The sequence below is a fragment of the Mytilus californianus genome, unplaced genomic scaffold (assembly GCF_021869535.1).
Source record: "Mytilus californianus isolate M0D057914Y unplaced genomic scaffold, xbMytCali1.0.p SCAF_8, whole genome shotgun sequence".
NCBI classification, from domain to species: Eukaryota; Metazoa; Mollusca; class Bivalvia; order Mytilida; family Mytilidae; genus Mytilus; species Mytilus californianus.
This window is the reverse complement of record NW_026262734.1, coordinates 67,382,026-67,407,036: the sequence shown is the minus strand read 5'-3', so window position 1 is coordinate 67,407,036 and position 25,011 is coordinate 67,382,026. Positions and strand designations below refer to the sequence as shown.

Sequence of the window (25,011 nt, the reverse complement as noted above, 5' to 3'; positions counted from 1 at the left end):
CTTCAATACAGAATACAGGTTCACAGAATTTTGAAATCGTTCGTTTCAAATTCAAAATGTTGGTTTTTACCCAAAATATTTTATGTGTAAGAAATTTTAGACTTGCTGTATAAAGAGAATAACTATACATGATTTGTACATTGTCTCAATATATAGATTTTATTTGTACTCAGCTTGAAACAGGCTAGAAATGATCTGCAAAGCCTCTTATTCTTCCTGTTTCTAAGCCTTGTACAAATAGATTTTATATTTTGAGACAAGTAATGGTTATTTGATATTTATCTGGTCAAGAACGATGTTAGGAACAACACAAACATTACCAAAAACAAACATCAGGGTAAAAGACTCCATACATCAAATTACCATCAGAACAGAAGGAGTGAAAAAGCTGTTACAAAATATCAACCCATCCAAAGCATCGGGTCCAGATAACATACCAAACAGAGTACTGAAACAATGCGCCGAAAATCTGGCACCAATACTAACACCCATGTTCCAGCTATATCCCTAGACAGGGGTACCCTTAGGCCTACAAGAGGATTGGGGAAATGCCAACATCTCTAGCATCTTCAAGAAAGGAGACCGACATTCGGCTGAAAATTATAGACCAGTCTCACTGACATCAGTATCATGTAAGCTACTTGAGCCCATCATATGCCGACATATGCTTAAACATCTTGAAAAAGCATAATGTATTGACATCGCTAAACCATGGCTTCAGATCCAGGTATTCCTGCGAGACCCAACTTGCCATCACAATCCACGACATGCTCCAGTCATACGACAAAGGAAACCAGGTAGACATTGCGATTCTGGATTTTTCTAAAGCATTCGATACTGTACCTCATGATCGACTCTTGCACAAAACAAATCAATATGGAATTAGAGGAAATATCCACAAATGGCTAACTTCATTCCTAACTGAAAGAAAAATGCGAGTCCAACTTGAAGGAGAACACTCGAGTACTGCTTCAGTTGAATCCAGAGTCCTCCAAGGAACGGTGCTAGGACCCATCCTCTTCTTGTGTCACATAAACAATCTACCAGATGCAGTAAACTCGTCAGTCCGACTATTTGCAGACGACTGTTTGCTGTACAGGGAAATCAAAAAACAAAATGACCACAACAAACTACAAGAGGACCTCTAATCACTGGAAAAATTGGCCGACGACTGGGGTATGCGCTTCAACGCACAAATAAGCTTTAAGCTAAAAGTAAAAGCCAGCAGTTCTACAACCTTAACAACCACACGCTTGAACAAGTATCATCCAACCCATACCTTGAGCTACAAATACAGGAAGACCTTAAATGGAAGGAACAAATAACAAATACATGTAACAAAGCCAGTTCCACGCTAGGCTTCCTTAAGAGGAACCTACAACACTGTCCAGGGAATGCCGTAAAACAGCATATATAGCACTCGTAAGATCAATTATGGAATATGGATCAATTATTTGGGACCCATATACGCAAAAAGACATCGATAAATTGGAATCCATACAAAAGAGAGGTGCTAGATTTATTACCAAAGACTACAAATCGAGAGAGGAAGAATGTATGACAAAAATGTTATCAGAACTTTAGCTTCCATCACTACAATCAAGACGTCAACAACAACGGCTGATCTTCTTTTTCAAAGTGGTTGAGGGGAAGATACCAGCGCTCCCTCCTGACGACCTGATTAAATTTCATAGACCAAAACGACAAATCAGAGCAACAACCTATAATAACTTTGTTACTAAGAACATTATAGACCAACAAGTCCGTAACAACAAACGAGCGGTCATTGTTCCATCTAGTAAAACCGACCAGTTAAAAAACTCTATTTTTGTGCGCACTGCAGTAGATTGGAACCATCTGGAGGACTCATTAGTGTGCGTCACTACAACCGATGAGTTTAAATCAGCACTCCTCAGCAAGCGCGACTAACTTGTGCGCAGACCAACCCGTCACACAGTAGCCGAAAGGAATCTGTGACTTACCCATCCATATACAGAAGTGGGAAATACAGACAGACAGATATTATTAACTGTCAATGTCATACCTGTTATAACATATCCATCTTCGTCGTTCACAACCTTGTCTATAGGAATGATCCATTGGTCATTATTCAACGATGCTTTGAAATCTTCTAATTTTAGCGCTGAACTGGAATTGTCTTTGCGTGAATACCCTATTTCATACTTTGTCCTCATCAGACCAAACTCTTTTCTGACATTTGCCGATGCCTTCGACTTGTAGTATTCTGTTCGTTATATCTCTTAGGTTAAGGTCACTCTTTCTTAATTAATGTCTATAACTTGCCTGTGATAAGGCAATTTAAGCCCTTTTTTTTAAAGAATGTATAAATCGGGACAACCGTTCCCTCAAACCCATCAGAATCATCATTACAAGCCATTTTTAGCTCACCTGGCCCGAAGGGCCAAGTGAGCTTTTCTCATCACTTGGCGGTCGTCATCCGTCGTCGTCGTCCGTCTGTCGCCATCGTCGTTAACTTTTTACATTTTGAACTTCTTTCAGAGAATCACTAAATGGAATGAAATAAAACATGGCATGAATGTTCCTTATGAGGTGCTGACCAAGTGTTGTAACTTTGAAGGTGATCCATCATCCAAGATGGCCGCTCAGCGGGGGACTTTCTTTAATATAGGACCCTACGGACCATACATACAAATGGCTTCTTTTAGAGAACCACTGAATGGAATGAAACCAAACATGGCATGAATGTTCCTTATGAGGTGCTGACCAAGTGTTGTTCTTTGTGTCAAATCCATCAACCAAGATGGCTGCCAACGGGGGACTTAGTTTAACAAAGGACCCTACGGGAAATATATACAAATGTCTTCTTCTAGAAAAACGCTTAATGGATTGAAACCAAACATGGTATGAATGTTTCTTTTGAGGTTCTGACCAAGTGTTGTTACTTTGTAGCTGATTTGTCATTGTCCTTATAAAGTCATTTTCGACAATTTCAATGAATTTATTGGTAATTTCTGTAAACTTTACTTAAGTCTTCTGCTTTTGGTTAAATTACGGGGCCAATATTAAACCAAATTTGGCCTCAATCATTATTAGGGTATCTGTTATGATTTTAATCTATTTTTACATGATTTCGTAAACCAAAGTAGAATCAGATCATAGGCGGATCCAGGGGGGGAGCCCCCCCACCCTCCCCCCCTTCGTGTGAAAAATTTGGTTGATTATATAGGGAATCACTGAAGAATGACTGGAGCGGGCCCCCCCTTAGTTCAGTCAGTGGGCCCCCCCTTATGAAAAGTTCTGGATCCGCCACTGAAGATGAGCGACACAGGCTCTTGTGATCCTCTAGTTTGTTGATGGGATCTTCAATACAGGGGAATGTAATGATCACATATATGCCAAAAAATGTAGATCTATATACCCTATGCTGTATTCGACTCCATGACTGGGGACATCACCAATCAAACACATCATGACCATTCATGCATTTTCACCATTATTTCTTTTTTTTTTCCTTTTTTGTTGATTTTTCCCACATCCCACTTCCTTCTTTTTTTCCCTTCTTTTTCCCAGATCCCACTTTTTTTACCCCCTATATCCCACATCCCAAAAATGTGTCACCCCCCTCTTTAATGTAATGTTCTTTTTAACATTTCTTGTTTTGATGTTCATACAAACTTTTTGTGTATTTGGCATCCCAACTATTGGTCCAAGTGGGTTTCATTGGGGTCTAAGAGTGACGTGGGATTGGCTGATTTTTTGTAAGCGTGACATGTGAAAGTCAAACTATTTTGCATGAAAATGGGAAAAAAAGTCGGGCGGGACACATGAAATTACAAGCGCTATAATTGCAATGATAAGCGGGATCTGGGATCAGACCCCCCGAATGAGACCCCCAACCAAGTGGTTCTGATTAAGGTTGCATTCCAGAACCATGGGTAGTCCACAAATAAATTGTATTATACATTTCCTTTGTAAGTTATGTAAACAAGCCAACAATAAAGTTCAATAAAACTGGCAAAATGTAATTATTGACAAACAAACAGGCAAATTATTAAAAAAATATTAATTTTTTATTTTATTCAACAAATTCTGCATTTTCAAAAACAATGGAAAACAGTTCATTAAAATCACATAAAAATTATGGAATCTTTTAACTATAGTTCACATGTGAATGTTAATATAAATATACATAAATTTTTCATAAAAAAAAATAATAAAAGACATAATGAAAAGTATCCTTGGCTTTAAAATATAACGCATATAATCATTTAAAAAAGTCACGGAATTTATAAATATGATTCATGTATAGAAATACCAATAAAATCAGAAAAAAAATACAAATTTAATCACAAATGTAATCGCAAAACTAACATTCTGATTTTTTTCAATTTTCAACTTGATTGCAACATTCTTTTAATTATAATGCCCCAAAACATTACTTAACTCTTTAAATGACATTTTCACATATATAAACATATTAAAGGTGTGTTGGGGACTCTGAAGTGCTATATGGTCAAGCAGAAGTGAGATGGTCTTCATGGAAGTGTGATGGTCCCTTTGCTGATGTGCGATGGTCTATATAAGGGTTTGGATGGGGTTTACAGAATAGAGATGAATGGGTAAAAAATACAAAATTACAGACAAAAAAATAAAGAATAGGGAAAAAGTGGCAAAAAAAAAAAAGAATAGAGAATAAACTGCTTCGTCGAGCACAGCTGGATACGACCGCAGAGGTCCAACCCTGAACAGTTGGGGCAAAAATATACACAATATTCAAGCTTGATACAGGTCTGAATTTGTATTGTAATTAAATATTTGACACATTATAGGTTTCTGACACAGAATAAATGTAGTCAAAGAACTTGAAATTGGTTGTATGATTTGAATTTATATTCAATTGAAGATTTCTTTCTGTTGTGCAATACACTGTGCTGTTGCGCAATACTTAGTAAATCTGTTTTCAGACTATATACAAAGAATTAGCAAAATAAATTGTGACCCCCAATTTTTTACTTTGGAAAATTGACAATTTCTTAAATCTCGACGGAAAAAAATTTGTTTACCCCCCTCCAAAAAAATAATATTTGAAGAGAATTTTCTTTTGAGGAAAAAATATTGCCCTCCCCCCCCTCCCCCTTCCAAAAAAATGTATTTTGAAGAAATTTATTTTTTGTAAAATGTGATACAAATTAAGAGACATCCATACACTTAAACACAAGTTATTGTCTGAAAACTAGAAAGACTAGAAAAATGCTAGTTTTAGACCCTTTTTGGCCCCTAATTCATCTACTTGTGATATTGAACCTTGTACAATTTCAGAGCAATCAAAATATTTATACACAAGTTATTGTTCTGAAACTAGAAAAATGCTTGTTTTGGCCCCTAATTCCTAAACGGTTGGGAGCATCACCCCCAAAAACAATCCCAACCTTCCTTTTGTGGTATTTAACCTTTTGGTTAAATTTCATAGAGATCCATACACTTAAACTAAAGTTATTGTCCGGTAACCAAATGTCTTCGGAATACGCTGACGACGATATGATACCAATATACGACTGCAAAAATTTTTTGCGGTCATATAAAAAGTGGCAAAAAAAAAAAAAAAAATAGAAAACAATTGTGCTAAAATATAATGAATTGAGGATTACAAGCAAAAAAATAAAGATATAGAGAAAAATGGCCTAAAAAATAAAGAATAGAATAAAATGAAGGACCCCTGTCCAGACCATTCTTGGCTGGTTTAAAATCTCAATATTATGAGAAGTAGATATTTTTAAGTTAGTATATAAATGTGCATTCATTATTGTTAGTAAAATATTTGTGGCATTTCGGTATTGATTATATATGTATGTGTATGGTTGAAATAAAAGAATTATTTAAAGATTTATCATCCTGCAATAAGCTTTTTGACCATACAAATAAGTATTACGTGATTATCGTATACTGTTTGAATGTCATCTCCAAGTATCCTGCTAATATATCATCAACATCTTTTAACTGTGTTTGTTACATTAGAAAAAACAAGAATATGTCTTATATTTTGTATGTCCTTAGTTACAGTGTCTGACTGTCATACTAAATAAATATCTTCCTATTTAATTTTGCTACGTACGCTTGTTGATTTACTTAAAAATCTGTAAAGCTGATTCTAAAAAAAACCCAAACAACCTTACTTCAACATGGACATGTAAACAAGAAAAACATTGACAATATAGATTATGTAAACCATCACACTTCTGTGTAGTGATCAACAACACGATAGGGCCACAATAACACCATCATATTTCAGCATGATTAATAAACAGCTACGCCATGAGTGCATGATACGCCCGTCGCTTTTTCAAAGAATAAGTTCAATAACTTCTCAATGTCATATCAGAAACTTATGAAAAACTAAAGGGAGGTTATCTTAATAGATTTAAACCAGTCACCAAAGTTTCATGAAAACTGCTCAAAGCACTTTAAAGATATTGTCAGAAAACTGGAAAATCTCCCCTTTTTTATGAATAAAATCCCATAACTCGAAAACCTAAAATCTAAAATTTATAAAAATCAAAAGGGAGCTTACGTCAATAGATATAAACAATTCAAGTTTCATGAAAACTGCTGAAAGCATTTTTGAGTTATTGTCCAAAAACTGGAAAATCACCCTTTTTTAAATGAATAAAACCCCATAATTCAGAAACGTAAAATCTAAAATTTATAAAAATCAAAAGGGAGCTGACATGTCAATAGATATAAACAATTCACCAAAGTTTCTTTCAAATTGGTGAAAGTGTTTTTGAGTTATTGTCTGAAAACTGGAAAATCCCCCTTTTTTAATGAAAAAAAACCCATAACTCGGAAACGTAAAATCTAAAATTTATAAAAAACCAAAGGGAGCTCAGGTCAATAGATATAAAAAATTCACCAAAGTTTCATGCCAATTGGTTTAAGTGTTTTTGAGTTATTGTCTGACATGTTGACGACGGACGGACAGACGGAGGATACGACAGACGGACAACGGTATACCATAATACTCCCCGTAAATGTACGTATAAAAATTAGATTCATGTTCTTTTCTCAATGTTCACACTTTTTTTATGGATATCTTTATTTTCCAAATTGATGCCAATGGACTGGATAATAAAACTAGTTTTCAACATTAACATACCTGGATGACATACTTATATCAAATTCAAAAATGATTGATTGATTGCGTTAATTCATGGCAGTCAGTTTTTATTAGCAGAGGAAGCTGGAGTGCCCGGAGAGAACCACAACATTTGAAAGGAAAACTGAAAATCCTAGTCATTTAAGTTTGGAATGGAACGCACCTGCCATGTGCCAGTTTCAAATTCACAAATCCCCATGCAAATGAGATGTGCCAATTATAACACAACTGCCTACCAAATATTTTTGACTAAACATTAGGGGTTCCCTTATACCTAATCACAAACTATAACAATAGATGATGTCACCATCACCTGATACAGCCTCTGTGAACTCGTCAAGGTGATACAAAACAGGCAAAAAAGGTACATTTATATATCAAAGAAAGTTGAAAATATAAGTAAGGGAGCAACCATAACTTCAAGGGAGGGGGGTTTATGGTTTTTTGTCTGAGTAAGAAATTTTTTTTCATGAACTTTTTTTTTTTAGTTTTTCGATGCTATCAATCAAATTATTTTTTTTCAAAATTTAACACGATAAGGTATGGGAAAAATCTGGATTCAGAATAATTTTTTTTTGTCATCTGCTTGACCACAATATTTTTTTTCATCAAATTGGGGATCAGAATATTTTTTTAGGAAAAAACCATAACCCTCCCTTGAAGTTAAATGGTCCTTCCCTAATGAACACCCTGACTGCAATATAGTTATATCTGCAAATACGAAACAAAACTTACATCTTTAAACCAGATTAGCTGAAACATTTTGTAACAACTTCAGTTCTGTCAATACTTATTATATATCACTTCTTTATAATTTTATAAACATCAATAAGTTTTATTATGACAAGTTTGCTTCACCCAAGGTTTATAAAACAAAGGTCACAAATACCTCTTCTAATTACTTTCTGACACTAGCACATCATGGGATTTGAAAATCGAACTGTGATCAAAGTAAACCAGTGGGAAAATGAAAATGAAAAACCCTATACATGTATCTCTAATTACACCTTGTTTCTATAATAAATTTCATTTATTTGAAAACAAAGTTGTCATCAATCAACAGATATAATCAAAGTGCTTGTAAGCACTGAAGGGTAAAGATTGCTTTAATTTATCAGTGGGAAGTAAAATTAAACATTGCATCGTAAAAACATTGGTTGTAGTTGATTCAACTACCAAAATTAGATTACTGCACCTTGCACAAGTTATGTAATTTTCTTGACAAGTGTAACATCATTTTGTAACATGAATATCTGAGCATATATTTCATTGACAAATTTCTGGAAATGTTCATGGATAGGATGTTTAGAATGTTATGATCAATGCACTATATTTTGTGTATCTCAAAAGTAGTGATAAACCTTTAGATTTAGATATCAAGTCAGTACCATAGGGTTTTGATTGCATTTCATGCAATCTTTACCCAAAAATCAACAATATGTTTTACTTAAGTACCCTTTCAGTACATAATGCATAAAAGCTGAATGCCACGAAATAGCTTATAGTGCTGAAATGGAGTTAAACACCAACAACCATCTACCAAACATATCAAATACATATCAAGGCTATTGTGCTATATATATATATATATATATATATATATATATATATATATATATATCATAGGTTTGAACGTTGTTTTCAATTTAGACTTGTTTATATTTTTTCATTTGGGCTTGTATTATATTTTCCTTAGGGTTTATATGATCCGTTCATCCTATTTTGACTCTTTCAAAATTCAAGAGTCTATCCTAAATTGAGGTAAATTATATGGCCTTCAAAATACCGTTTCGATCCCTAACATCACTGAAGAGACATTAATTGTAGAAATCCGGAAATGGTGTACAAATTTTTGCACCTCAAGTTTGTGGAATACCATCTTTCGGCAAGTTAATTGTTTTCTGTTTGGTATTAAATTAATATTAAGATCCATTTTGTTAAATCTGGTGATCAATTTATTTGGCAATCGCCAATGGCAGTCAGCAGGGTTTAAGAACATCCGTTGTTCGACCTGTTAGTCAAATGCGTTTTGTTAAAATATACTTTTTCACTCTTTTGGTCTTTAAGAAAATGTTGTTTGTGCTGTATTTAGACCCCTCTACCAAGAAATTTGTTTTACATGCACATGTATAAAAATTGCGGTTTTTATCCAACACAATCATAGGTTTGAACGTTGTTTTTCAATTTAGACTTGTATATATATATATATAAATGTACATATGAAAAATAATAATACAAGTTGTCAAACATTGTTACGCAAAATTTGTCAATAGTGCATAAATGTTTATCTATAAAAGAAATGCCATTTATACTCAATTTTCTTTTACAATACTAAAATACTTTTGAAATTAATATTTTTTTCATTACTTATCATGCTTATATTAATGGTTTTTTTTTTTAAATTTATATGAAAACTGCTCTTTTGATTAAAACATTTGTTCACAATATCACAATATAATGAAATTGCATATTTTATGCCCCCTGCCAATAATTAACGCCAAACTCAAAGGACTATTTAATGGTTCCTCGGAGCCCTGAGTCTTCTGGCTATTACCAGCTATCGCTGCTGTCAGAGAAAAAGTGATACATTGACAGCCAAAAACTATGTCCATTTATCAGTAAAATTATAGAAAAAAATCTTAAAAATCATATTTTTTTCTTTAGATGCTTTTTAAAAATTTAACCCCACACTGTATTTAAATGTTAACTGCAAAAAAAAATTAAGTTCTTTTATCAGTAAAATATGGAAAAATGAACAAAACTATTTTTCTCAGTATATTGTCTTTTGATCATAAAAAACGCATCTGTCAAAATTTCATAAAACTCCATGAAGGTTTTACAAAGTTATTGATGCCTAAAAAAATTTCAATCACAGACTGAACTTAAATGTTGATGACGCTGAAGACAGAATGTAGGCTTGCTATATATTGCTTCTGCAACAAAGTGTTGCGTGGTGGACAAAAATCAATAGAAATCATATTTTTCTCTCATTTTTGGGCATAAAATTGTTGGATTTCAAATACAATTAAAAGATGATATTTGGTGCCAGAAACACATATATATATATAAACACCATATCTGTATATGTTATATAAAAGCACAAAAACATATGAAAATCTATGACAAATATCTATTACAAAATAAGTATATATAAACATACTAAATATAAATTTAATTTTTTTAAGAAACATAAATCATATCATTATATTTTCTAACATGAATAAATATAAGTGGAATGTGTTCAAAAGTATATTTACTAAGATTTAACAAACTATAAACAAATAAAAAATATTTTGAAATATATATTTTAAAACTTTCCTCATTATATTACTTCTTGTTTTCAATGGATCAAATTTCAAAGCAGGTGAAATGTACTGTAAATTCTGGAATTATTGCTAGGTTTTTATTACGGGTAATGTGAATAATGCGACTGGGTGAGTATTGCAATAACAAGAACTTGCATTTTGATATCTGGTACATATATTTGTATGCAGCTTTTCCTGAATTTAAACTAATTAATCTCGCATTTTTGTCCATTGGTCAAAAATGGCAATAATAATTGCACATTATAATTTCTGAATTTACAGTACTTAACTGTTGAAATACTTTTGAAGAAATAATCAGTTTTTTTTTCAAGTTTTTCAATATAAGTTAAATATTTTTTGCAGGTAATTATTTGCGATTCATCACATCATAACTCAGCCATAGGGGCTGATGTTGCTTTCCTTTTTTCAATTTTCATCTTCAACCTTATTTATTATTCAGACCATAAAAAAAGAACTGAAAAAGATGTCAAATTGTGTGGTAAAAGACAAAAAAATTAAACACTGTCTCAAATTTGTTCGTTTCATAATCTAAAGGATTGTGGGTAATTTCATTGTTTAACCCCAAAATGAAAATTATGTCATTTCATTGGTTGAATTCCCATTGTTTATGACATTTTAAGCCAATCACAACGTTGTGCTGTGCTCTTTGTGAAAATATTACCCAGAATTCATTAGATTCTGAAACGGTGAATTATTCCTTGTACATAATTTAGATTCTGATTTGATTTGATTTTTGGTGTTTTAACGCCACTTTTAAGCACTGCTTTTGGGCTATTTCGTGGCGCCCAGTTTTATTGGTGGAGGAAGCCGGAGTGCCCAGAGAAAACCAACGACCTTCGATAGGAAAACTGACAATCCTAGTCAATTAAGATTGGAGTCGAGTGCACCCGCACGAACGGGGTTCGAACTCACAACCTCAGTGTTGACTGGCTAGTGATTACAGTAGTAACTACTTAGACCACTCGGCCACCGAGGCCCCAATTTAGATTCTGCAATACTCTGCTATTTGTGATAATTCAAGTAAAATATTATGAAAAGATTTGATGGAAAATCAAATGCAACAATTTATTCAAAGTGTGATTTATCAAATACTTATTCAACTGGTCAGAACCAGTTTAAATGCACAAAGAACATGAAAATGATATTAACATGGATGTCATTTCTTTTTTATGACAGAAAACATCTGGATTTGGATTTCAGTTATGAGGTAGGATATTAAAAAAATAATATTACCAAGCATAGCGAGAAAAAATGATTTTAAGTAACAAATTAGCAAAGCAAGAAAAAAATAATTTCAAATATCATTTTCTTTACCCTGTGAAAAACATCTACCTAAAAAAGCAGTACATTCCTTCCTTATATTATAATAAAAAAGTTGGTATAAATGCATAAGGAAACAGTTAAAAAACAACTTTTTCTCGATATGGCAGTGACATTATTTTACATTTTTTGCTTCGTTGTGACTTCAAAACAAATTCACATCACAATAACATTTAATCTGAAGTCGATGCTGTTTCATCAAGCATAGTTCTGATATGTGTCATTATGTAAAATATCTGTAACAAAAACAACAATGCATGATTAGTTTAATTGCGTTATTGTTATCTGCTTAACTGCCAGTAGCAGATATTGCCTGCAATATTTAGGATGACTGTATAATTTTACAACTTTTTCAAAAATTTTAATTTTTTGCAAAGTTTAATTATTGCAAAAACTGCTATGGGATAGGTGTGTGTTGCAAAAATAAAAAAAAATTGCATTCTAAATTTTGATAGTATTATTTGTTTAAAGTATTTCCTGAAATAACAATAATTCAAATCTCACTTTTGTGTTCATTGGACAGTAATTGCAACAATAAATGCACAAAATTTCTGAAATTATAGTAGTTTATTGGTTTGTTTATGTGTTACCATAAAATGCTTGAACTTGCATACTTGTTTAAACAGAAATGCATTTACAATTATACTTTTTATAAAAAAAACCAACCTGATATATGTACTTTCTAGACAAAACCTCATTTCTACATGTACATTGAATAGTCTAAGTAGGTTATTCCCATAGAAAGAACTCTTTTATTAAATGATGAAATGTTCTACATAACCTTTCGATTCCTTTGGAATTTTGTTTCGTTTTGACAGACATTTGCTTATACACCACATTTCCTTTTCTTCATACTCATACAGTCTCTTTTAAAAAAATTAAAGACGATTTATGTCAACCCCATTTTCGAAGCTTTTCCAAAATGATTTATAAAAAGTTCTGTATCAAGCACATTTCTTTGGTTTGTTTTCATTATTCATCGTGGTTATTCATCGCTTTTTTACTTGTTTTTATTAGATTCTGTATAAAATACATTTACCTTGACCGTATTTATTATTTTGAGATAAAAGTTGGTTCCAACTTACCTCTACCCTGAAGGCTAATAACCTGCCTACAACCAATACTGCTGAACCTGTGTATTGTAACCACAAATGAAGGCCAAGGTCAGTCAAAAAATTAGAATCACAGGCATACAACCAAACAGGTAAACAATGGACACCAGTCAGGGCTATAATGCCTAATGGTGATTTAAAACCTGAAATTAAATTATATCAATGTACTTTACCTGTGGATTCATTATTATTTGTTTGATACCAATTTTCGTGGGTTTCATGGATACAGGTGAACCACGAATTTAAATGTTCAATGAATTACAAATTTTCTATAGGCTTCGTATGTAGAGATTGGCAAAATCACGAAATCAAATATTCACGAAAATGCAAGTTTTCCTCAATCCCGGAAAATTGATACCCAAGAAAATAAATGAATCCACAGTATTCATAAATTAATGTTAAAAAAGGCATTTATAAGCTATTAAATTATCATTATAATAAATTTGAAATTATTGCAGGTAATAAGCAAATATTGCTTTATTCTTCCATACTCCACAACAGCAGGTCATTTGGTGCTCTGTAGAAGTCTATTTTTGTGTGTGCTGCTTTCCACAAGATTTTTACTGTACACTTATTTTTATTTACATGTACAATGTACATTTCACTGCAAATTTTATGTTTTGAGTAAACAAAATTATAGACAAATCTTATATTGTAGAAAAACAGCAATAACATATTTGAGGTTAAATGTTTATATTAAATATTCTAAATTAAACAAAAACTTAGCAGTAACTTCTTACAATTCTGCATAACAAGTTTACAAAGTAATGGAAAATTTTCATCTGGTATCCTCCAGTTAGCTCCCCTTTTATGAGTACACACAAATGTCAGCCACTCAACCAGAATAACACCATAACCCCACTACAAGATAAAAGTTGACAGTTAAGTAAAACTGTTACTATGTGTACTAACATATTTTTATTTAGGAAAAAAAACATACTATAAACAAACATACTATAAACTAGTATTTTAACTAAAATTAGATTTATTTTTTTCGAATTAATGAGTACATTGGTTATGTTTGAAGTGATAGTAAATTTTAAGATCAAATTAATTTTTTTCTTTACAATGATGTATTTGGAACAAATTTATCAGTAAAAATTATAAATGTGGATTCAGTGTATGTGTCTTATAAGGAACAGTTGGACCACCAAAGTGTTGATTAAAGACCATATTTTATATAGGTTTCTACCATAGATACAGAATTTGTCAAAACCATGAAAATAACTATCCATACAAAAAATATAATTTTTTCCTTGATCCATAAAGGAATCAATAGTATTTTTTTTCAATACTGAATCTGTTGATTCAGAAACCATGCCTTTTTATTCTTTTATTTTTATAATTGTACTTCAAATCTGCTTTAAAAAGCAACTTTTAACAGTGCTTTTAACGAGTTCCTTAACTACTATCAAAGAACTTATTGTTAATTTTTGTAATAAAACATATGAAAACAGTGGAATTAACCATTTTTGGAGTTAAAAAATTCTTAGGATGATTTAGATAAATTACATGCTTTTAATAGAAATAAGAAGATGTTGTATGAGTGCCAATGGGACAACTCTCCATCCAAGTCACAATGTGTAAAACGTAAACAATTATAGGTCAAAGTTTCAATGGTCCTTTTGATTCAGTTAACAGTTTTGACTTTTCCACTCTTTATACTACACTTCCACACAATTTTATCAAACAACAGTTTTCCTATCTAATTAAATGGTTGTTTGATAAATCTGGTTGCAAATTTATTTGCTGCAACTCATATAAAGCCTTTTTCTCTAATGAGAAAGGTAAATATGCTAAATATACTTACTGGAGGTGTGATGAGATGCACTAAATTTTCTCCTAGACAACATTTATGTACGATTCGGCAATAAAATTTATCAACAGATTGTAGGTATTCCTATCGGCAACAATTGTGCCCCTATAATAGCAGACTTGTTCCTTTACTGTTATGAATCACAGTTTATGGCCAAACTCAGTAAAGAACCGTCTAAATTCCATTTATCGATAAATTCAACAACACTTACTGTTATCTTGATGATATTTATCGTTAAATAATAAAGAATTCTCTAACTTTACTGCTGATATTTACCCAAAGGAACTTACTTTAAATAAATCAAATATCAAGAACAATAACTGTCCTTTCCTAGATTTAGATATTTCAGTATTACACCAGAAACTCTACACCAAAATTTATGACAAAACGAATGATTTTTCTTTCCCTATTGTTAATTTTCCCTTTTTGGACAGTGATGTTCCTTTGGCACTGTCTTATGGTTTTTATATATACCAACTCGTTCGCTATGCTCCTATCTGTAGTGACATTTTGGATTTTAATGTGCGTAATCTATGTTTTACTAGTAAATTATTAAGTCAAGGATTTCGTTACAACAAACTACTTAAAAACTTTACTAAATTCTTTCATAGATACAAAGATTTGGTCTGCAAGTTTGGTTGTACCTGTAGAAAACTTATTTCAAACGGAATAGTACATCCTCAATTTTACGGTGATGTTGTACCCTGAGCCCGGAAATTTAGAACTGATTTGTGTAAACCTTTAAATAACTTATTCTAAAAGGTTACCTATTCAACACTGTAATAAAATCTTTGAATATTGTTTTTATTGGTATAAATATTTATTTTGTTATCAATAAATTAAAACCATACTAAATATTACACGTATGTACTTTCACGGTACTACAATCTGTCGATACCTATAGTTTGGCATTGCACACGGTCATGTTTTTCTCTGGCTGTTAATGACATCTTTATACTAAATCCTTTGGATGCTGGATGTGTACTGATTGATATTTTAGTCTTAGATACATAATTTTATTCATTAGTTGTTATTGGCTTTGAACTAGCTGTCAGTAACTGGGAGTACTCTCAGATCTGTAATTTTTTTTTTTTTTTTGGGGGGGATGTTTAAATACCTGTCCACGTCACTCTGTGTTTCTGTTAGATGTATTTCTATTTGTATCCATCTGATGAGTTAATCCTTTTTCAACTGATTTTTACAGTTTGTTCTTATGTTGAACTGTTACACCACTGTCCCAGGTTAGGGGAAGGGTTGAGCACTCACAAACATGTTTAACCCCGCCACATTCTTTATGTGCCTGTCCAAAGTCAGGAGCCTGTAGTTCAGTGGTTGTTGTTGGTTCATGTCTGTCATATTTGTTTTTCGTAAATTGTTTTGTTATAAATTAGATTTTCGTTAGTTTTCTCAATTGAATTTTTTCATAGTTTTCATGTCTGGGCCTTTTATAGTCGACCATACAGTACGGTTTTTCTCATTGTTGAAGGGCGAACGGTTGCCTATAATTGCTTACATCCACTTCATTTGAACTTTGGTGGATAGTTGTCTCATTGGCAATCATACCACATCTCCTTATTTTTATATCATAATTATAGCAAAATGATAAAAATAATCTAGTGCACAAAAATCAAGCACAGAAGAAAAAAAGAACAGTATCAATAATAATAAGCTAAGACATTAGACAAAGTGTTAAAAATACAGATGTTAATTTAGCCTTCTGCAACTTTTTTTGGATTAGATTGGATCACCACCATAACAAATTCAAATAAAAGAACAGAGTTCCAATGTCCCCTGCATTGCACATATTTCTCTGTCTTAGGGCAATCACAAAAATTATGTTTTTTTTATTCTTTGAAATTTTTATAAATATCTTAGAGAAATGAAGGCTTGAGAGCACTATGTAATGCAATTTCCAATATAATTAATATTTTCAAGGAGCATAACTCTTTAAAAAATATTTGATCATCACCAATTTTCGAAATTGTCCTCCAAGACATTGCTGATATAAACCTTTGATATAAATTTGATAAAAATCTGCCAAGAATTTTACACATGAGAGGGCTAAAAATGCAATTTTCCATAAAATTAATATTTCTAAGGGAAATAATTCTTCAAAAAATTGCTGATCAGCACTGATTTTTGAATGTATCCAAGACAATGCTGATATAAACCTATGATATAAGTTTAATAAAAATCTGTACATGTGAGAGTGCTAACAAGACTGGACTGATGCCCCAGAGCCCGATATTTCTATGTTCCCTACAACGCATTGCCCTGGGGACAACAACCAATAGAAGACAAATTATCAGCACCAAAAACACAATGACAATGTGAGATAACCATGGGAAAAACCATAACTTTAACAACAACAAAATTTCCAATACTTTACCTCTATTTTTCTCCATACAAATGTTGAATTCTAGGCTCACTTCATGATGACAATTTCAACCTTACCTATAATTATTACTTTGTTAAGAAGGCACCACAAAAATCCTCAGCAGATGTTGTCTATAACCACATCAATCTACCTTACCTATAATTATTACCTTGTAAAGAAGACACCACAAAAATCCTCTGCTGATGTTGTCTATAACCACATCAAACTAAAAAGTAGAAAAAGTAAACATAAAATCATTTTGTAAAAGTAGTTAAATTCATAGATATACATAAAAGGTGTTACTAAAGTGTAAATATCAATGAGACAGCAATCCAACAAGACATTGAGGTTGAGAGCTCAATAAATCCTGCAAAGTGTTCATGTCCAAAGTCAGGAACAACATCAGTGGCTGTATCTAAATGTTTTGTGTATTTCAGGAAATAGATGATATGTGTGATATCTGTTATGTGTTTTTTCACTACCTGTCTATAACCTTGTGATCATAAAACTTTTGTGTATGATTAGCATAATCAGACTCAGAAATCAACCAATCAAAATGCTTAATTTGGTGTTTCGAGCAAAATTATGTACTCCCAGTACTGAGTAAAATTTTATGACATAATGTCCAGGAGTTAATAATTTGGTGCTAGCATATTGTTTGACATGTTTTCATCATTGAAGAAGGTGTACAGACAAATTAGGAAAGGTATATGATGGGGGCCAGTAATTTCTTTTTCCTTAAAGAGCTGTTTGTTTGATGTTATTGTCAACAAAATGTATACACTTATACCACACAAAAGAAATTACTGGACTTTCCTGTATCCATGATATATGAACAGAAATACCTCCCCCCCCACACCCCAAAAAAAAAAAGATTGGGAAATTTGGACTCCCAATAAAACTGAATTGGATCATATCAGGTGCCTCAGAAGTTTTTTATATCTTGCTTTTCCTGTGATATTCATTTTCTAAACAAGGTTTCAAAAATTAAGTATTAGCAAACATTGGTGAATACAACCAGATACTTTAATTGGGTCTCATTAGACACCTAATACTATGGTTATTTTCCTTGAAAATTTGCATCTCATAGGCAATTATCCCATGTCTTAATAGTCTACTCATAGAAAATCTTCTTTACAATAATGAATGAACTGTCTTCCAACAAATTTTGTCCTTGCTGACATTATTATTAAACAAATTAACTTTTGGCAAATATTGTGCCATTATGTTAACAATCAAAAATTTTAAGGCACATATGAAATATCAGATGTTTTTTTGCATGAACTTTTTTCTGCCATTTCTAAAACATTTTAGCCACCTCTTCCAATTTTGCTAATTCCAGTATATCTAAGAGAGCTACCATTTGATTTTTATGGGGTTGGGATGAAATTAAAAAAAAAAAAGGCAGGACAGAAGTTTTGAGTAAAAAAAAAGGCAGGACAACAATTTATGTAAAATAAAATGCTCCGCTTGGGCGCAGCTTGATACGACCGCAGAGGTCAAACCCTGAACAGTTGGGGCAAGTATGGACACAACATTCAAGCTTGATACAGCACTGAATTTGGATTGTAATTAAATATTTGACACAGCATAGGTTTCTGACACAGAATGGTCTAAGAACTTAAAAATTTTTAATTTACCTATTCAAACCATATCATTATTATTTGCTTTTATATATAAATCAGAAATAACCAATTTAAAATGGAAAATTTTTAAAGAAAAAAAAGAAAAAAAATATCCCCCCCCCCAAATTTTTTGAACCCCCTTATGATTCATCACCCCCAAACTCAATCCCAGCCTTCCCTTTGTGGTATGGTACCTTGCAGTACAATTTCAGAGAGATCCATACACTTGAACAGGAGTTATTGTCTGGAAACTAGAAAAATGCTTATTTTTGGCCCCTTTTTCCTAAGCTTTTTGGTGAATTACCCCCAAAATCAATTCCAGCTTTCCATTTGTGATATGGAACCTTGTGGTACAATGTCAGAGAGATCCATACACTTACACACAAGTTATTGTCATGAAACTAGAAAAATGCTTGTTTTTTGCCCCTTTTTTGCCCCTAATTCCTAAAATTTGGTGGCAATTACCCCCAAAATCAATCCCAGCATTCCCTTTGTGATATGGAACCTTGTGGTACAATGTCAGAGAGATCCATATTCTTACACACAAGTTATGTCTGGAAGTTACAAAAATGCTTATTTTTGGCTCCTTTTTGGCCCCTTATTCCTTAATTGTTGGTACCATAACCCCCAAAATCAATCCCCACCTTCCTTTTGTGATATTGAACCTTATGGTAAAATTTCATTGAGATCCATTCACTTAAACTAAAGTTAGAGTGTGAAAACTAATGTGTCTTCGGACGACGACGACGACGCCAAAGTCATACCAATATACGACCACAAAATTTTTTTTGCGGTCGTATAAAAAGTCAGGATAAACTAATAAAAAAAGACAGGACTGAATAGAGTGGAAAATAAAAGGCAGGACAGAGATTACAACTAAAAATAGAAATGCAGGACAAAATTTTTCAACCTAGCCCCTCCATAAAAATCAAATGGTAGCTCCCTAAGCCTGAATATATTTCCATTTCTTACCTACCCAAGCACCAAATACAGAAGACTGGTTCAATTTCCTGGCAAAATAACCATCAAAGCCTGCAAAATATACAATTCTTCTGGTACCAGAAAACAGCTCATATTTGAATTTAACGAACATCGATCTTTCATACATACATTTAAAACCTAGCTGCCAGACTAGAGGCTCTAAGAAATTTTGTCAAGGTTGCATTTAATAGAAAGTCATGAGACAGCAACCTAATAACACAAACCAAAAACAAAATTACTTATACAGGTTAACATACAGATGAAACAAAAGATAACTTTTCCTATTTTAATATAATCCTGGTATCTATGATGATTCTATCTACTACAAAACTTTATTCTAACGTTCATAAAAATAGATAAAATACTTTAAATTCAGTAATTTTCGCCATGTTTTTATGATTGAATAAAATGCTCCGCTGGGCGCAGCTTGATACGACCGCAGAGGTCGTACCCTGAACAGGAGGGGCAAGTATGGACACAACATACAAGCTTGATACAGCACTGAATTTGGATTGTGATTAAATATTTGACACAGCATAGGTTTCTGATACAGAATGAATGTGGTCTAAGAACTTAAAAAAATTTAATTACCTATTCAAACCATATCATTATTATTTGCTTTTATATATAAATCAGAAATAACCAATTTAAAATGGAAAATTTTAAAGAAAAAAAAATCCCCCCCCCCCCCAATTTTTTAAACCCCCTTATGATTCATCACCCCAAACTCAATCCCAGCCTTCCCTTTGTGGTATGGTACCTTGCAGTACAATTTCAGAGAGATCCATACACTTGAACACAAGTTATTGTCTAGCTGGAAACTAGAAAAAATGCTTGTTTTTTGGCCCCAAATTCCTAAACTTTTACGGCAATTACCCCCAAACTCAAACCCAGCTTTCCCTTTGTGACATGGAACCTTGTAGTACAATTTCATAAAAATCCATACACTTACACACAAGTTATTGTCCTGAAACTAGAAAAATGCTTGTTTTTTGCCCCTTTTGGCCCCTAATTCCTAAAATTTTGAGGCAATTACCCCCAAAATCAATCCCAGCCTTCCCTTTGTGGTATGGTACCTTGCAGTACAATTTCAGAGAGATCCATACATTTGAACACAAGTTGTTGTCTGGAAACTAGAAAAATGCTTATTTTTGGCCCCTTTTTGGCCCCTTATTCCTAAACATTTTGAGCAATTACCCCAAAACTCAATTCCAGCTTTTCCTTTGTGATATGGAACCTTGTAGTACAATTTCAGAAAGATCCATACACTTACACACAAGTTATTGTCATGAAACTAGAAAAATGCTTGTTTTTTACCCCTTTTTTGGCCCCTAATTCCTAAAATTTGGAGACAATTACCCCCAAAATCAATCCCAGCATTCCTTTTGTGATATGGAACCTTGTGGTACAATGTCAGAGAGATCCATACACTAACACACAAGTTATGTCTGGAAGTTACAAAAATGCTTATTTTTGGCCCCTAATTCCTTAACTGTTGGTACCATAACTCCCAAAATCAATCCCCACCTTCCTTTTGTGGTATTGAACCTTATGGTAAAATTTCATAGAGATCCATTCACTTAAACTAAAGTTAGAGTGCGAAAACCAATGTGTCTTCGGACGAAGACGACGACGCCAACGTCATACCAATATACAGCCGCAAAGTTTTTTTGCGGTCGTATAAAAATTGATAGAATAGGTTTCCTAAAAACATAAACTGGATTTATAAGTTTTTATAGCATTATTTGTATTCAGTTTCTTCTGATTTCATAATGACAGTCTGAGAATGAACTAGATATCATTGAGATGGGAGCCATCTCTGTGGGCCCCGCTGTGAATAATGTGTGGTAAATTTTTTTTATCTTTATCATTGGACATGGGGTTGTCAAATGAAACCAAAAGTTTTTGACCTTGACCTTTGACCTAGGAAGTTGTACATAAATTATGACACACCCTCTGGTGTTGGTTTATATACATATCAAGTATAAACTTTGAAATCATAACGGTTCTCAAGATACAATGTATGGAGCGGACATGATCTTTACCATAGGACATGGGGTTGTCAACTAAAACCAAAGTTTTTGACCTTGACCTTTGACCGAGGAAGTTGTACATACATTATGACACACCCTCTGGTGTTGGTTAATACACATATCAAGTATAAACTTTGAAATCATAACGGTTCTCAAGATATGGAGCGGACACGATCTTTACCATAGGACATGGGGTTGTCAACTAAATCCAGTTTTTGACCTTGACCTTTGACCTAGGAAGTTGTACATACATTATTACACACCCTCTGGTGTTGGTTAATATACATATCAAGTATAAAGTTTGAAATCATAACGGTTCTCAAGATATAGAGCGGACACGATCTTTACCATAGGACATTGGGTTGTCAACTAAAACCAGTTTTTGACCTTGACCTTTGACCTAGGATGTTGAACATACATTATGACACACCCTCTTGTGTTGGTTAATATACATGTCAAGTATAAAGTTTGAAATCATAACGGTTCTCTAGATATAGAGCGGACACGATTTGTTACGGACGGACTGACAGACGGACAGATGGACGGACAGACGGACGGACAGACGGACGGATAGACAGATGGACAGACTGATCACTATAGGGCGGCTGCCATTTGGCGGGGCTCTAATGATTAATCAAGCATTTCGGTCCATTGTTCAAAAATTGCATTTATAAGTCATGCAAAAAAATCTGAATTTATAGTACATCATATAGTTCATTATAATGTTTTGCTTTAGAGCAATATATAGAGCCTGAGGCCTCAGTAATTGTAATTGCTTACCGTCTAAAAATGCTGACAGGCCATATAATGAAAGGAACCAGACAGGGCTACTATAGAACCATAAACTGGCACATAGTAAAGCTAATCTCAGGTAACCTGCAAAAAATAAAAACTAATGAAAATTTAGTATTTGCAAAAAGCATTCATAACACTGCACATGCTGGAATTATTCCAACAATTGAAATTAGATGGATTTTCATATATATATTCAATGTTTTTTTATTTCAATTACCTTGCCCTCAATGTCAGGACATATTATAATAGTTGCTGTTACCATTCATGTTTAATATGTTTATAATACAATAAGAGTCTTTCTTTATGTATATTTTGATAAAAAGTCCTTGAAAAAAAGGGAAAGATATCAAGGAGGAAGTCAAAAACCATAAAACAAAGATAAAAAAGACAACACCATGGGCAAAGGAAAATAAGCAAACAACATTCCACTAGATACTACACAGAAAAGAAAATATTAAGCAAATTAAACCCACAAAAAAATGCTCTGAAACAGTAAGCAGGTCTTGTTCCACAAGTGGCACCCATTTTGATGCTAATGTTTTTTTTATATATATGAGGTGATTAATAAATGGAATATAACAGGAGTCTGTTTATATACTTTCTTTAGGCGGGTTCTGTGAATCTACATACAACGGCATATATTGGTTGTAATATCTTTGATTACTCTGGGAATGTACCACACAAACCTTCAGGGCATTAACTTATTACCTTACATCACTACAGCGATACAAATTGTATATTTGTTAATCATTATTAAAATACAATCTGAATAATCAATTCTTGCTCCGATCTTTCATTGGCCAGGCTATAAAAGCTCAATTGAGCTATACAAATTATCTCCCTGGAAACTTTTAAATGAATTTCTGTTTAAATATTATTTTGGAAGCACAATCTAAATTTTGAAGAACTGTCAAAACAGGGGTTTCCCTAAATTTGGACACATGTACATTGTAATACGCAAAATCTTAGCTAAGGTCGAAACCATGCATAAAGAAGATTTCATAAAATTAAAGTATATCATAAATTTGTTCACACAATATTATCAGATTATTGGTTTTATGAGTTTACCAAAGTGTAGCCAAAAGTCTTAGGTGCGCTGATACACCGGACTGCACTGCACAGTATGCAGAGACATATATACTAAAGAGATATGCTACTAGAAAATCTCGCCGACTTCACGCGTGTAAACTCGTACTTGTATGCTAACGAGATTAGCCGTCATCTAGACAATCAATAAACAATCAATCAGAACACCCTATCAATTTTCTATGTATTAAGGAAAGGGACAAAGACTTTAAGAATTAAAATCAGCTTATATGTTAATGGCAATGTTTACATAGCATTACTCGGTCTGTTAATTGGAGGGTCCCAAGATTAGAGATGTGTATATTGTAAATTATTGCAGAGACAATACTATATGTCTCTGATTATTGCCTTTACAGGAAATTACTGTGTAATGTCAAAGATGTCAGCAAGCGTATTTCCTGCTTCTCTGAAATTAAATTTATCTCAATATATATATATATATCTAAATTGATGCTTATCTGTGGTGGTTGTCTTTTTCCAGTCTGCGCCAAAAACTTTTTCATCTACTAGTCCGGAACCTAAATATCAAAACTTGTCCCTATATGACTATAATAAAATTTTGAAAATCAATATTTACTAGTCTGGGACATCGGACATCGGACTAGTGGCTATTGGTGCAGACTGTTTTTCACGATGTCCAAGTCAGATTTTTTATCATGGGACAATGATTTAGATTTAGATATATTGTTAGGGGAATACACAGATACTGACCCGGCTGTAGATAGTGACGACGACTTTGTTCTAGAGACAGTTTTGCATCCCCCAAAAAAAGTCAAGGGAACTGACAAGAGTTTAAGTGCAGATAGTACTGTTGTTGATGGTTACTTAAGTCCTGACTGTGACAAGATTCTAAAGTCTATCTCTGGGTTCCGTGGACACACTTCAAGACAACCATGACAACATGGAAACAATTTGAAAGGTAAATTGAAAAAAAAAAATCAGTAACAGTTTTTTATAAATTCCATCTTTATAAAAGAAATAAATTATATTCCCAAAAATAAATGAAATAAGTTTATAATTTAACAAGAATAGTATATATGTCTCTGCCATATGTAAGTTGTAACATATCAGATGACAAGTTAAACAAACATGCAAAATCTACCTGATTAAAATGTTATGATTTTCTCTATGTGATAAAGAAAGTATACGATATTTTGTTTTAAAAACGTGTCAAATAAATACGTGTCATATCACCTATTAAATTTGGCACGTAAAGTAAAACCTCTGTTCCCATTTTCACGTGCAAATGTTTACATAATTTTGTCTTGGTCTAATCTACGCTTCAATTAACAAGTTCTCATTGGATTATTTACCCATAGTAATATATGCAATATAACTAATTACTAATAACTATAATTGAAAAAAAATAACCACTACGGACTAGAAATGCATACCTATATATTAG

General features: G+C 32.8%; 1 protein-coding gene across 1 annotated transcript; it reads right to left on the bottom strand.

Moving 5' to 3' along the window:
- Window positions 1-5,596: 5,596 nt before the first annotated feature.
- Window positions 5,597-24,865, bottom strand: LOC127711034 (uncharacterized). Its single transcript, XM_052216979.1, has 7 exons — window positions 24,801-24,865; window positions 22,506-22,601; window positions 19,688-19,743; window positions 17,256-17,312; window positions 13,634-13,754; window positions 12,867-13,036; window positions 5,597-12,017 (listed from the first exon to the last, which is right to left on the bottom strand). The coding sequence occupies exons 1-7, from the start codon at window positions 24,838-24,840 to the stop codon at window positions 11,955-11,957; spliced, it is 603 nt and encodes a 200-aa protein (XP_052072939.1). The 5' UTR covers window positions 24,841-24,865; the 3' UTR covers window positions 5,597-11,954.
- Between the last annotated feature and the right edge of the window lie 146 nt (window positions 24,866-25,011).